General features: G+C 40.4%; 1 protein-coding gene and 1 long non-coding RNA gene across 5 annotated transcripts in view; one reads left to right on the plus strand and one right to left on the minus strand.

Annotated features, from left to right (window-relative positions):
* The window catches only part of LOC148658816 (uncharacterized), a 32,732-nt gene extending 28,212 nt beyond the window's left edge, over positions 1-4,520 (plus strand). Inside the window, exon 4 of the long non-coding RNA XR_015940199.1 lies at positions 3,759-4,520. This is a non-coding gene — a long non-coding RNA (uncharacterized LOC148658816). The remainder of the gene's footprint in view (positions 1-3,758) is intronic.
* mdfi (MyoD family inhibitor) overlaps positions 184-12,992 on the minus strand; it is a 40,296-nt gene continuing 27,487 nt past the window's right edge. For all 4 annotated transcript variants that reach the window (XM_088640500.1, XM_088640501.1, XM_088640498.1 and 1 more), the window contains 2 exons: positions 4,810-5,061; positions 184-4,234 (listed from right to left, as the gene is read on the minus strand). In XM_088640500.1, coding sequence (XP_088496626.1) covers positions 3,981-4,234; positions 4,810-5,061 — 506 coding nt within the window. In that variant the 3' untranslated portion in view covers positions 184-3,980. The remainder of the gene's footprint in view (positions 4,235-4,809; positions 5,062-12,992) is intronic.

Here is a 12,992-nt window from a genome sequence, read left to right on the forward strand (position 1 = left end):
ACAAGCATGGAATACAGTACATAAGATATTAATGTTGTTTATAGTACTTGTCCCAGATATGTTCACACTCGTAATGATGCCATAATAAAGGGCAATTTAAAAGGCAATTAGAACAGCCTGACAAAGAAACACACCGACATCAAAAACTGAAAAAAATGGAAAAAATAAAAACAGGCTGCCAAATTAAATAACAATGCATTTTTAATATCAAGTCATCTGTCATAGTCCTGTGTTTTAGGACACAGCAGGTGAGGCACAGAATATCAAATGTTAAATTGTTTGTACCATAAAATTTACATCCTAGCAGAGCAACAAATCAAACCTAAGTCTTTAGAACATAAATCTACAGAATAAGCCCTGCAAAGCTTTGGTTTAACACATACTCCATTAATTCATTACATTTTTGATTGCACATGAAAAGAAAAAATAATACACTATTGCATTGACTCCAGTCTGATCATTTCTCTTTCGACTTCCAAAGAGTGCTTGTGTTTTCACATGTGTTTTTGTGGTGTCCTTGCTTATAGCTCTGCTCCACAAGTTGTCTTCCAAAAGCTCTGCCGCAATGGAGCAAGGATCTGGGGACACAGGTTGATGTCATGGAGATTAGGACAAAGGGATGTTTGGTTGGCTGAGATGATGTGTTTTAGGGAGCCAGCCTGAATCTCACAGCAATGAAACGGCAGGTGCCAGAAGAAGAGGATGCACGTCAGGGGACTTTGTCATTTAGACCGCAGCTGCCTGGTGTGCCGAGCAGTATACTGTGCATTTATCACACATAAGTCAAGTTCAACCCTTCGTCTGACATTCCAGTCTCATTTCAAACAGCATTTTCAATACACAGTCACCGGCGTCAGTCTTATTGCATTTGATTTTTTTTTTTTTGCAGTTTTACCATAGACCTTCATTTAAAAAAAATGTTTCAGGACTTTAAAGGTTATAATTATAAATTATCGTACTTAAGGGATTCTTTCTTTCTCATTTTCTGCCTTCCTTTTCTCAGAAGATTAAAATTTCTATTCGGATGGTTAAAAGGTCAAGTAATTTCCCTTTTGCTAGACAAAAATGGGACTTATCTGCACTTGCTCTTCAGAAGCTGGGAATTTGTTTAAAAAGAGCTTCCTCTCTTAGGCAAATTAGGAAAGATTTAGGCTGTGCTGACCCTGGTGAAGAACAGGATTAAATCTCTTTCAGAAACTGTCAACAAGATTGAAATATGTCAAGCAAAAACTAAAACATCAGCACTGCAGATTGAATGTGAAGAGCCTGGTATTTGTCCCAAAAGCATCACATTTATATTTCGGTTGTTCTCTTAAAACATTTCTGAAGTGCAGATGAGAACAGTGGGCTGAGCTATTGAGAGGCATGATAAAGGCTACCCCAGGCCACACCTGTATTCATTTCTAGAACTCAAAACTCTTCTGCATTCCCGCCTGCAGAAGTTAGAATATTGCTGATAAGTATTTATTCTGGCCTGAATGCCGTCTTGCACATCTTTGCATAATGGTGCACATAAGCAGCTTCTCACAGGCTCAGCCCCGGTCACTTCATGCTTTGCAGCAGAGCTCACAAACAATGTTTAAAGGCTAAACCTCTTCAGCGGGGATGTCAGGTTGAGTCCCTGGAGGGCCTGGTGACTTCTGGGTTTTTATTCCAATCTGAGTTATCAATAAAACAATTCACCTAGCTATTCTCTTACTTTGACACAAACAGAATGTTTCTTATGGTCTACTATGGACTACGTAACATTAACTTGATTTTCTTAATTAAAAGTACACTTTCTTTTAAAACTTTGGAGCTTTACTTTTGACTTTGGAGCCAGGTTAGAAAAATTATAATTATGCTCCACTATGTTATGGAATTCGGGTGGAACCAGAGGACACTGGGAACTCCAGGAACCGAGCCTGACACCCCCTGCTCTATAGCAACTGTTTCTATTTTAATAAGACTTGTGAAAAACATTTTATGAGTGCCTCAGTTTCAAAGTCATATAAATCGTGCCAGAAACAAAAGCTTTATTCTTTCGGTGCCTTTATATCCTAACTGCAAAAGTATTCTTAATGAAACGTGTAATGGCTTGAAGCTTTTTTAAAGTTATTGAACTATTTGAGCCGGTGTTGCTCTGTATCATTGCTCAAGCTTGCCTGTTTGGATTGAGCATTTCCCTAAGTTATACATTACAGTGGTGTCCCCAGTAACCCAAAGGGACAATCTGTCACTATACTTCACTCTGGCTCAATGTACAGCATGTCCTGTAAATCTAAGTCAAGGTTCTGACATAGCAGAGGTCAGTAGTCTTAGTAATTACAGAATGCATCTCTCCAGCAAATTGAATAAATGATCTGAACAGATTAAACCTTTTTATTGCTCTCTAAAAAGCTAAGACTTTTTTATACCACATTACTTTATTGATGGTTCTCTTCTACTAGGCTGCTAACACATTATTTGCTGAAATGTCTCTATAATGTAGATTTTCAGGTCTAACTAGTACTATAATCCCACCTCAGACTGATGGGACCTGTTCATGTACAGTATTTTAACTGATAGGATTCTCTTTTGTTGAGTAGTTCATCTCACTTTGCTTTCTCCCACATGAAAAGTCAAGTCCTTGTTCCCAACTGTGGACCCATTTTTAGGAAGGAGCTTGAAAGTATGTCTGGTTCAGCTTTTCAGAAATCAACACTATTTCCCTTGAATTAGTGGCTGCAGTATAGCTGCTATCTTAACACTGATTTAGATATACTTATTTAGCCACTCAAGGCAGTGGCTACACAAGCATTTGCAGTCTATTGATACAGAACGTGCACAGTTGTCATTGTTGAGCTTGAAGTGACAACAGTTAAGTTACCAATACTACTTTACTCTCCGCCTGCCGAAATAAAGTAAACTCAATTTTGAGATCATAAACACTGCATCTAGCGCCTTCAGTGCACTGAAATGTCTCTTACTGTACATTGCTTTTGTATATTACAGGTGCACACACAACAAAGCTTCACCTGCAAAGGTGACAGTACACTCAAAAGAAAAATTAAGCATATTTTTCCAGTTGCCTGTCTGTCCACCCATTGTGTGACAGTTTCCTCTAAGCCTTTCCAGCATCATGAAATTTCTTTAAAAAAAATCTGTAATAAAATATTTTGATATGATCTAGGACATGGAAGATCTTGAACTAAAACAAATGTCTTTTTACACATGTATGAAAAGACCATATATAAAAAAACCTTGTGTTACAGGTATACATTTATATATTAAACGTTTTTTTATGATAATATATATAAGCATTCAGCAGCTAAACATAACATTACAGGTTTAGTTCCCTACTCTATTCTCCTGTTTTCTAGCTAAATGAGAACTCTCCCATTACTTATAACTCTTTCAATTACAATAGCAGGGATATACAGTTTTGTTGCTGCTGTCCACAGTAATTGAGCCAGTCTCTTTTGAAACATTAATTTAAAGCACAATGTTGAGCAACCAGATTTTATCGCTCATTTCATTGAAAATATTTTCTGTCATAGTTCCTTTTTTTACATTAATAAATGCTTAGACCCTGACTTCTTTGCCTCTTAATATTATATTGCTCCTTAAAGATATCAACAGCTGTTTCGTGTTTTACGATCTTGGTGGGTAAAAATAAGTTTCTTACCCTACGCTCTTTGTGAAACGGTCAAAAACCGTGGTTGAAGATCAGCCCTCCAAAACAGTCCAGCCACTGCACACCGAAAGGGTTTGTTCTAACTGTGATCTACATCATATAGAGCGAATGGCACAGCGAGAAGGGGAAGGGGTGGCCTTGGAATTTCACACAGCAGCGCGACGGGTTGAGAGGCAACAGGTTCAGGAGCCTTGTGTCCTCTGAAGTCAGCCAGTCTTCCAGCGGCCCGGCCCTTGGCCCCACAGAGGTTTCCTCACGGGCTTCTCCAGGCAGCCGAACTCGCCTGCTGTTTCCTCGGAGGTTCCAGCACGCCGGGGCCCGGGGGTCACGAGGAGAAGCAGAGGCCGCAGCACTCCATGCAGATCTCCAGGCAGTCGGCCGACTCGCAGCAGGCGTCGATGATGCCGCAGTCCATGTCGCAGGGCAGGTCGCAGTCGCCGCACTCCTCCGACCCGCAGCAGCAGCAGAAGCAGGAGTCGTCGGAGGCGCAGGAGCCGCAGGTGGTGCAGTCCAGCACGATGTTGCACAGCGTGAGGAATTCGCAGAACAGGCAGGCCAGGATGCAGTGGACACAGCAATCTGGGATCAAACACGGGACATGGTGGACAGAAAACCACGTGAAGTCACTCACTTTTATCCATGGTCACTTAACAGCTGCAGGAATATTAAAGAGCACAAGTCCCAAATAATTGAGGGGGACGCATGGCATTGACTGTGACCGTCCATGGGACTAGAAATGAGAAATGGGTATCACTATATTTTACAGGGCCATATCAACCATGTAATTACTGCCGTTGTGTTATTGTCTCTACAGTAAAAAAAGAAATAAAAAGAAAAGTAATGGTCTCTCTTCCGCAAAACAGAATGACGATGTTATTATAAAAATAACCATGCCATTAATTTTATTGTACTGTAATTACAATGAAACCACGCTCAAAGTATTTTACAGTGAAATTGAAAGATTATCATGTAATACTCAGTAAATATACAATTATTTGCACTTCAATACTGTTTTCCTTAGGAAGACAAACGATCAGCAATATTTCAACAGAATGGTGTCCGGGGCGAAGAAGTAAAGGATAAGCCAGCCGTGCTGCAGGGTCTGTGCTGAGAGAGGCGAGAGCCACAGTCTTGTCCCACGACCTCCGACTCACCATCCTCTGCTTCGATGGGGATCTGGGAGCTGGCAGACTTGGAGCTGCTTTTGCTCCTCTTGCTGCTCTGGCTGCTGAGGGAGGGGTGGGACTGCAGCTTCCCGTGTGGCTTCCGGGGCGCGGCCGGCCGCCCCTGCGGGCTCCCGTTCTTCTGGGGGGGCGGGGGGCGCTGGCCGCCGTTGTGCAGCAGGCAGGGCGTCTCCGGAGCCAAGCCGTCCAGCGCGGGACTAAAGGGAGAGGCCTGAGGCTGGCCTGCCGAGAGGAAAGGCCACAGGTGAGGCGCTACGTTAGTGGACGGACACAACGGGTGGGTGTGCGCCTCGTTGTCACGTCAGGTGCCTGTTCGGTGCGACTTGCTAGAAATACCTGCGAACAAACCAACACAAACCCATCCATCCATTTTCTAACTGCTTTATCCAATACAGGGTCGTGGGAGAGCTGGAGCCTATCCCAGCAGGCACCAGGTGCAAAGCAGGGTACACCCTAGACAGGACGCCAGGCCATCGCAGGGCACACACTGACACACAAAAGCTCTGTAAAATACACAAATATAAATATAATAAGGTAAATCTAAGTATTATGTAGGCTGAAATAATATGGAACAAGAATAGTAGTGGTGCCCTGTAGTGGTTGGTCATTTGCTTACAATGGGTGTTTGTTTTTGTTTTTTTCCTATGCTTTATTGAATTTTACATGGAACATTTACGGCACATAAAACAAAGACCTTGTATATTATTATTTTTTTCAATTTTTACATTGACTGTGTTGATTGCAATTGTTAAAGAATAATTTGAAAGATCCAGGAAGAATATATATAGTACAGTATACAGTATATAGATTCTTGCATTTGATAAATAAACTTTGATTTCATTTGATAACCATTTGATTTTGGGCTGAAAAAATGTAATTCATGATTTAACAGATATTCGGCCATAATGGAAACCCCTCCTCCCCCATCAGTCTGTTAAACGAGCGGTTTACTATAATTATAAACTCAATAGACATGGACAGGAAGGAACAGACAGCCTAACCACGTTGTTACAGCTCTGTGAACAAGCAACAACAGCAACAGATACACACAGAACACATGATAAGGTTTATTTGCATTTTCAGAAGGCTTTTGATCAAAGATTACTTCTCAAAATATAGGTGGCAGGCATTCCAGAGAAACAAGAACTTGAATTGAGATTTAGTCTGTAAATAGAAAACGGAGTTCAGATAAGGGCAGAATACTCCAGATGTGATTAGTGGATGCTGCAGGGACATGTACCTGAACCAGTGCTACTCTTAATTGAACATTTAAAAGACATTGATTTCAGAATCGCCAATTTTGCAGTTGATACCGAATTAGGAGGATAAGCAAACAGTTTAGAAGCAGCAAATGAAATTCAAAAAGATTTACATTAATATAAAACTAGGCCTGATCACATTTAATGTAGATAAGTGTAGGGTTTTACAGTACATGCAGATTGAAAAGCAGGCTGAGATGATAATCAGGGGCTACTTGTGAAAAGGGCTTAAGTGTTTATGTTGACACATCCTTTAAATCTTGTTGACAATGTAGGAAGCAATTAAAAAGCCATTCAAAATGTTAGGGCAGTTAAAGGACAGAATATTTTAGAATAAAATATTTTTATTTATAAAAAATGTAATTTAGAATATTACTGTGTGTAGAGTTAGGGTCACCATGTCACCAGAAAAGATTGCTGCTCTGAAATCAGCCCAGAGAACAGCAACCAGATACATTCTAGGGCTAAAAAGGTAAAGTTCTTTACTAGCAGGCTGAAGGAAATGGACCTTGAACAGATAAGACCATGAGGGGACCCAATACAAGTATTCCAAATACATTTGTCCTTAAACGTCCTCAACAGCACTAATAGACAACTCAACAGATTACTTCAAAATGAACACAAAAACATGAACCAAGTAGTACACAGATGAAGACTCTGAGCATCTCAAACTGAGAACAGGGGGCACTTCTCAACACACTGGGTTGTAAGAGTATGGAAGCTGCCCAGCCATGGTGGGTGTTTAAGCTGATTCCTGGTATCTTTTTAGAAATGTGTGGTTGAGATCCTAGGAACAATGAACTCACAGGTCACTGAAACAGGCTAGAGGGGCCAAATGCTCCGCTCTCATTCGTAAGGTTGGAACTTGAGGTGCATGCACATTTTTTTTTAAATCGCCTACCCTGTAAATATTTCAGTTTTCTAGCTGATAAATCACAACTAGTCAACCATGCGATAAACTCCTTAAAACACTGTGTCACTGACCCAGATTCTACAAAAAGTATAAAAACAGACTTCCAAGGAGCTATGTTACAAGAACGTAGGAAAGGACAGACAACAGGAGGCCATTAGGCCCATCGAACATGTTTGGTTGCCAAGAGCTTATGGATCCGAGGGTCCCCATTCAGCTTTTGTTTTCATTCTGGACCTAGTTTTCTGCATTGGAGCCCTGTGGGTAAGAACACCATCCTGTCAGCTCACTGAGCCCATCATAGCAGGCCTTTCTTCAGTCGACAATGAATGATGTCTGTTTTGTCAAAAGGACATCTTCTTTGAATTTATGAAGGAGCGTATCCTGTTCTAACCAGAGGACAGAGATGCCAGATACGCTGAAACAATGGTTAGATTTACTTGTGTTTAAGTTGAAAAGTTCTGGGAAACTGCTTTTAGGATTCAGCTGGGACTGCGCATTAAGGAGAGACCATCTGTTCACCATATCTGCTTCCACAAGGCGCTACGCTGACCCGCACTGATCTCTCACGTCTGGGCTGTGACGCAACAACACACGTGAGAGTCTGCTGCCTTCCCAACGATTTCTTTTCTTCTCCTGTTCCTAAATCTTTTCTCCTGTTTTTTTCTTGCCTAAACCTTCCACCTACCTCCCTCCCCTTTCGCAGTCAACTCAAGACTCCCGTGAGTCTTTATTTAATTAAGAAAGAAACAAAATGAAAACGAGGACAGCCTCTTCCAATACAAACCATGCCATGCTCTGCAGGAGGCCTGAACAGTCTTTGCCTTGTTCTACTGGGGAAAGCAGGAGTATGCAATGTTCAACACTGCAACAGATTAAGGAATCGGAGCCCATTGAAAAATCCTACATAATCCTGTGGAAGCTGAAACCCAAACCGCAAACTAAAACCAGCAATTCGAGAAACTGATGGACAGAGAAATTGGACTCAAAAGAACAAATGTGTTTCTCTGTGCCATTTATCATATTGTGACTTAAAACTACTTTTTAAAAAAACAAACAATCAAAAGTTTCCAGTGCTTCAGATGTGCCCTCAGTGATATAAATATTAAACCTTCTCTGCATCAGGTATCCCTGTGAAAGGGCTGGGGAAGGTGGTTGAGCTCTGAAACGCAGACACTGTCGCTCTGTGGCTTCATACCTCCAAGCGGCTCAGTGTTTCCTCCACAAACACAAACCAGCTCACGAAGCCGACTTTGGCAAAAGTCAGACGCATCTCATACGGCACGTTTCCCTGCTGGACCAACACTAATCAGATGGGAAGAAAATAATAAGCTTTTTTCTTGGCTGAATGCAATAAAAAAGAAAAATCCAAATGAAATACCACAGACAGTACATTTTTCCAGTACATTCAGGTATTACTAGTGTTTAATTGAACTTTGTGCACACTCAGAAATAGTTAAACCAACAATGATAGCCTATGAGAGATTTATGTGTGGTCACAGGGTTAATCTGAGCTTGGAAGTTTACAAATTGCTGCAAATAATTAATTATCAGTTTCAAATGAAATCCAATTGCTTTTTTCACATAGCTATTGGCTCTAATAGGTTGCCTACCAAACAGAAAACTATTGCATATTGCATATTTAGATTTTAAAAAGCAATGAGAGATAAGATCTTTCTTCCAAGAATTCTAGATGTAGATGTGGAAGAAATTACACTGTCCTTAGAGCAGTATTCGTTAAATTAACAGCCTTGAAAAAAGTAAAAGAGGCATCGATAATCAAATCAAAGCATATGCATCTCTAAAGCACTCCATTCTAGTACACTGCTAAACTGTTCCAACTGTAATTCATAATTTTATGAACAGCCACAGATATATATCCCAAAAGGTTAGCATGATTTAGTTCAGCAATTCTTTTTACAAAAAGGGAAAAGGGTCGTATTTCACATTTACTGCTTCTCCGCCATCTTCAGCTGAAGAGTGGGAAATGAGCAATCTCTTGTATTGCATTCTTGTTTAAAGACACCCCAGCGAGACAGCCTGGGCTCTGAAGGAAGGGTCTGGCTTTCACTGTGATCACAGATCAATGTCGATCTTGCAGTTCAAAATCTGGAGAGAGCCCCTGCAGCACAACAGGAACCCCAAAGACAGAAAGAGCACAGACCTGCGCTGCTAAATGTAACTCTTTATGGCTTGATTGATTGGTTTTGTGCAAAAAAAAGTACTTTTGTACATACTGTACTCTCGTTTCCATTGTTGTACAATATTTATAGGCTGTATGGCAGGTGTCACTGCACCTATATTGAATATTCTGATATTATTAGGTTGTGAAATGATTTTTATTTACAAAATAAGCACATTTAAGGGTCTATCAGTTTTATACAGTTTTCAAGAATAATAAATGAAACTCAGAGTAATGATTCTGCTACAATTAACTGAAACTCAAGCTGTTCTTTTCATTCTTTGCAGAGTGTGCATCTTGAACGTGGCTGAGATTCAGTTTTTTGGGGATACACTTTTCACTTTGGAAGAAGAACTCTGTCTAGTGATCAAAAAGAAAGGCATTATATTCAAATCCCTGCAAGCCATGTTAAGCCATGTTAGTTAAGAGTTAATCAGATGCTTTTCTTATTATTCTGTATTTTAAATCTAGAATTCTGTTAAAAAACGTTTCCAACAACATTGATGAACTTTGACTTAAAAGTGGGTTAAAAAATGCCCACTTCCTATGCCACGTATTTACTCATATTACCACGTATTTCTAAGAGTTTAAGGCTGACAAAGCTCTTCCTATGAATCACAGCACAAAGACTCAAAACTAACTATCCTAAAGCTTGCAATTTCAAGAAACAGATTAACCTGGAAAAGAAAGATGACTAGTTGAGCTCTTAGCAGCAGATTACCTGTCCTTTATCTTGAAAAGGTAAAAACAGTTGAACCAGCCCTTATGAATCTGATATGGGTATGCACATTTTTAGAATCACGGTGTCCAGTATGCTAGAATCCAAGCTGCACTTTCTGCTAGCAGCATCCGGCAATAAACCCCTCCTGGGCGAGCCGCCTCACTGCTGCAGCGGACAGGGACCGCAGAACTGTGAACCTGCAGCACGGGAAACAGGGAGGGGTCAGCCGAGCACGCGCATGTCCCCCTTCCCTCTTCCGTGCAGATTCCAGGCGGCCAGAACTGATCGATTGTCAGGATTCCCGGGGGTTGAGGGGAGGGTTCACAGCATCAATGTTTCTACAGTAGCTTATTTTTGCACATTCTATTAGAACTGTGTTCTTGGGTACTGTGTATGTTTAGTTGTTTGAATTTGTTAACTGTATAAAAATATAAAAAATAAAGCACGGAAAGCTTTAGAACATGCAAAAAGACAACATACATGTTTCAAGGAGAGTATTGAGGAAACTGCTCAATTACTCATTACTTCAGCTTGTTTGATGCCATGTACGATACATCACATTTAGTAATGAGAAATTAAATAGTTTGTAAATACTGTGTGATCGACGTTATCTGGATCACACCCAGGAAAAATGGAAAATTTTGGACACCAGATGATTGGTTCCTGAATGATCGACAATTTACAGTAACTAGTAATTGGTGACTGAAAATGGCGAGGATGTGAAAAGGAACATAATTGGGCAATTTAGAAATTAAAAAAATCTTGGGAAAACTTGTCACACTAGATAGCCAGCTCGGAAGGCACTGCATAAGCTCATAAAAAGCACAGATCACAGATCGAGTGAAACAGACCATAAAATACAGCTTCAGCCTTTTCATTTTAAGAAGTAAAAACTAACAATTAAAAGGCCCCAATTATGGCTGTATACTCTAATAAGAACCAGTTTTACGGAAACCGCAGTTTGCATTCAAGCTTTTTTAAAAAATAATTTCTAGTGTTTACCAATACTTTAACAGACGTCTAATAAGACATTTAGAAATTTGGTAACTCAATGGCATAAATAAAAAAATCTATAACCAGATACTGGTTTTTTCATACTTGAGCACATCAAATGAAAATATTTTTTAATAAAAAATTATGGTAGTAAAATGTCAGCTGTAATAATGACAGTTAAGTTGAACAATTGGGAACAAATAGTTCTGAGACAGTCATATAAAAGAAGCAAAGTTCAATAAAGCTTCTACATAAAATAGTTAATCAATATTGATTTCAAGATATATATATATATTAATATTAATAATATTAATATTTAAGTAAGCAAATCAATTTACTTAATCTTGAGATTAAGTAAACAACTAACTTAATAACTAATAGCAATTAAAATGATGGTACAGATTGTCTCTTGACTCCTGAAGAAGGCTCAACAGCTGAAATACTACAGTACATTTCTCCTTTCTGCTTTTCAGCCTGGAATATTAACCTTTACATGTGTCTTTGCAGGTGACACATGCCAAGGCAGCTTCCCGCTCAAATACAGTAACTAATATTCTGGCCAAACAATTTGTAGACCACACTGGAAAGAGCAGAGTTAATCCTTCTTCACTCTTTGTACAGCTGGCCTACAAAAAAGGTGAACTTTTTTTCTTCTGCGTGTTTCAGCAGTAAACAAGCAAGCAGCAGCAGCATTAGGTCTCCAGGGCATGTGGCAGGCAGACCATGTGTTCAAACAGGCATTGCCGTCTCCACAGGGAGGCGAGGGCAAACAACAGCACTAAAACATGCCCTCCGTGCCAGCTTTCAACCACACACGCACACAACCATCGCGCAAGAACAATGCTTTTGAGCTCCGCTGAAAGAGCAAACCAATGTAGTCCATGGCCCAATGATTTTCCACATCTTTTTTGACCATGTCCATATCCCACAGCATACATTCATCTGTTGTTGCTCTTCCCTAAATTACTTGCTGGCATGACAATTGCATATTCCAGGAAAAAAAACAGCAGCAGGAAGTGAACAGGGGAAGCAATTTTGTGTTGCACCCAGCTGTGAAGTTCATTAAAGACTCATGTTAAATCAGTGCAGCGTTATTACACATCCTCATTTATTTCCCTTTATATAGGTTTTGACAAGTATGCATTTCTGGAACAGTTTACTGAAATGAAGTGGGAATGAGAGAGGATATATGCGTAGCTATATATAGGCATAATCAACCACCTCCTGGTAGTTAGAAATAAAATGTACACAAAAAACAAACACACTTATGTACAAAAAAAAAACTAGGCAACCGCAAACAGCCTGGCATGTGGTGCTGAAATACCAGGACAGCTTGGAGACTGCGGTGTGTCAGAACGGCGCTCGCTGTGTCTCGGCCTCCTGAATAAAGTGCCCTTGAGCTTGAGGTGTGGCACCAGCTGGGGAGGAGGATGAGTCACACAGCTGCCCCCCTTCTTCCTTGTCAGAGCTCTCTTGACACTGGCAGCCTTGAGACTGGAGACTGAGAGACTGACACCCCATCATCCCCTGAGCTGCAATTGTAAGTCGCAGTAAATCCTTGGGTGACTGTGCTTATAAACAAGAATAGGGAGAGCTAGCACAACAGCAAGTTGCACAGAAATGTCACATCGACACCATCAACCCCTAACTCCCAATGAATACCAAAGCTACATTCTACTACAGTTCAAAAGAGCGATCTGCAAAAACTGGACTGCTGTTCCTATTCTGCTCTGGAGATAGTGTTAGCCTAACAGCAAAGAAAATCAAATGCTTTGAAAAATCTGTAAGCAGAAAATAGCTGTCCTTCTCTTATTTCCAATGTCCCTGAGCTGGCGCCATGCCTTTGTACTGTGGATTTCAACACAAAACAACAGCACAATCAGGCAGGTTTTCTCAGGAAAACCGCAGGCTTTCCAACACCTTCAGATTGTGGGAAAAAAAAACAGTAAATAAATGATAAGTGTCTAGTGCTTTTTGTAAAATATACTTAGGCAAAATTACCGTGCAAATTTACCAGGGATGAGAGAGAATTTAATGGCAATGTTCTTTAACCACCAAAGGCGAGATTTCCAGTGTGGCCCGGGCCTG

Source organism: Lepisosteus platostomus, chromosome 7, assembly GCF_059453375.1.
Source record: "Lepisosteus platostomus isolate fLepPlt1 chromosome 7, fLepPlt1.hap1, whole genome shotgun sequence".
Lineage (NCBI taxonomy): Eukaryota > Metazoa > Chordata > Actinopteri > Semionotiformes > Lepisosteidae > Lepisosteus > Lepisosteus platostomus.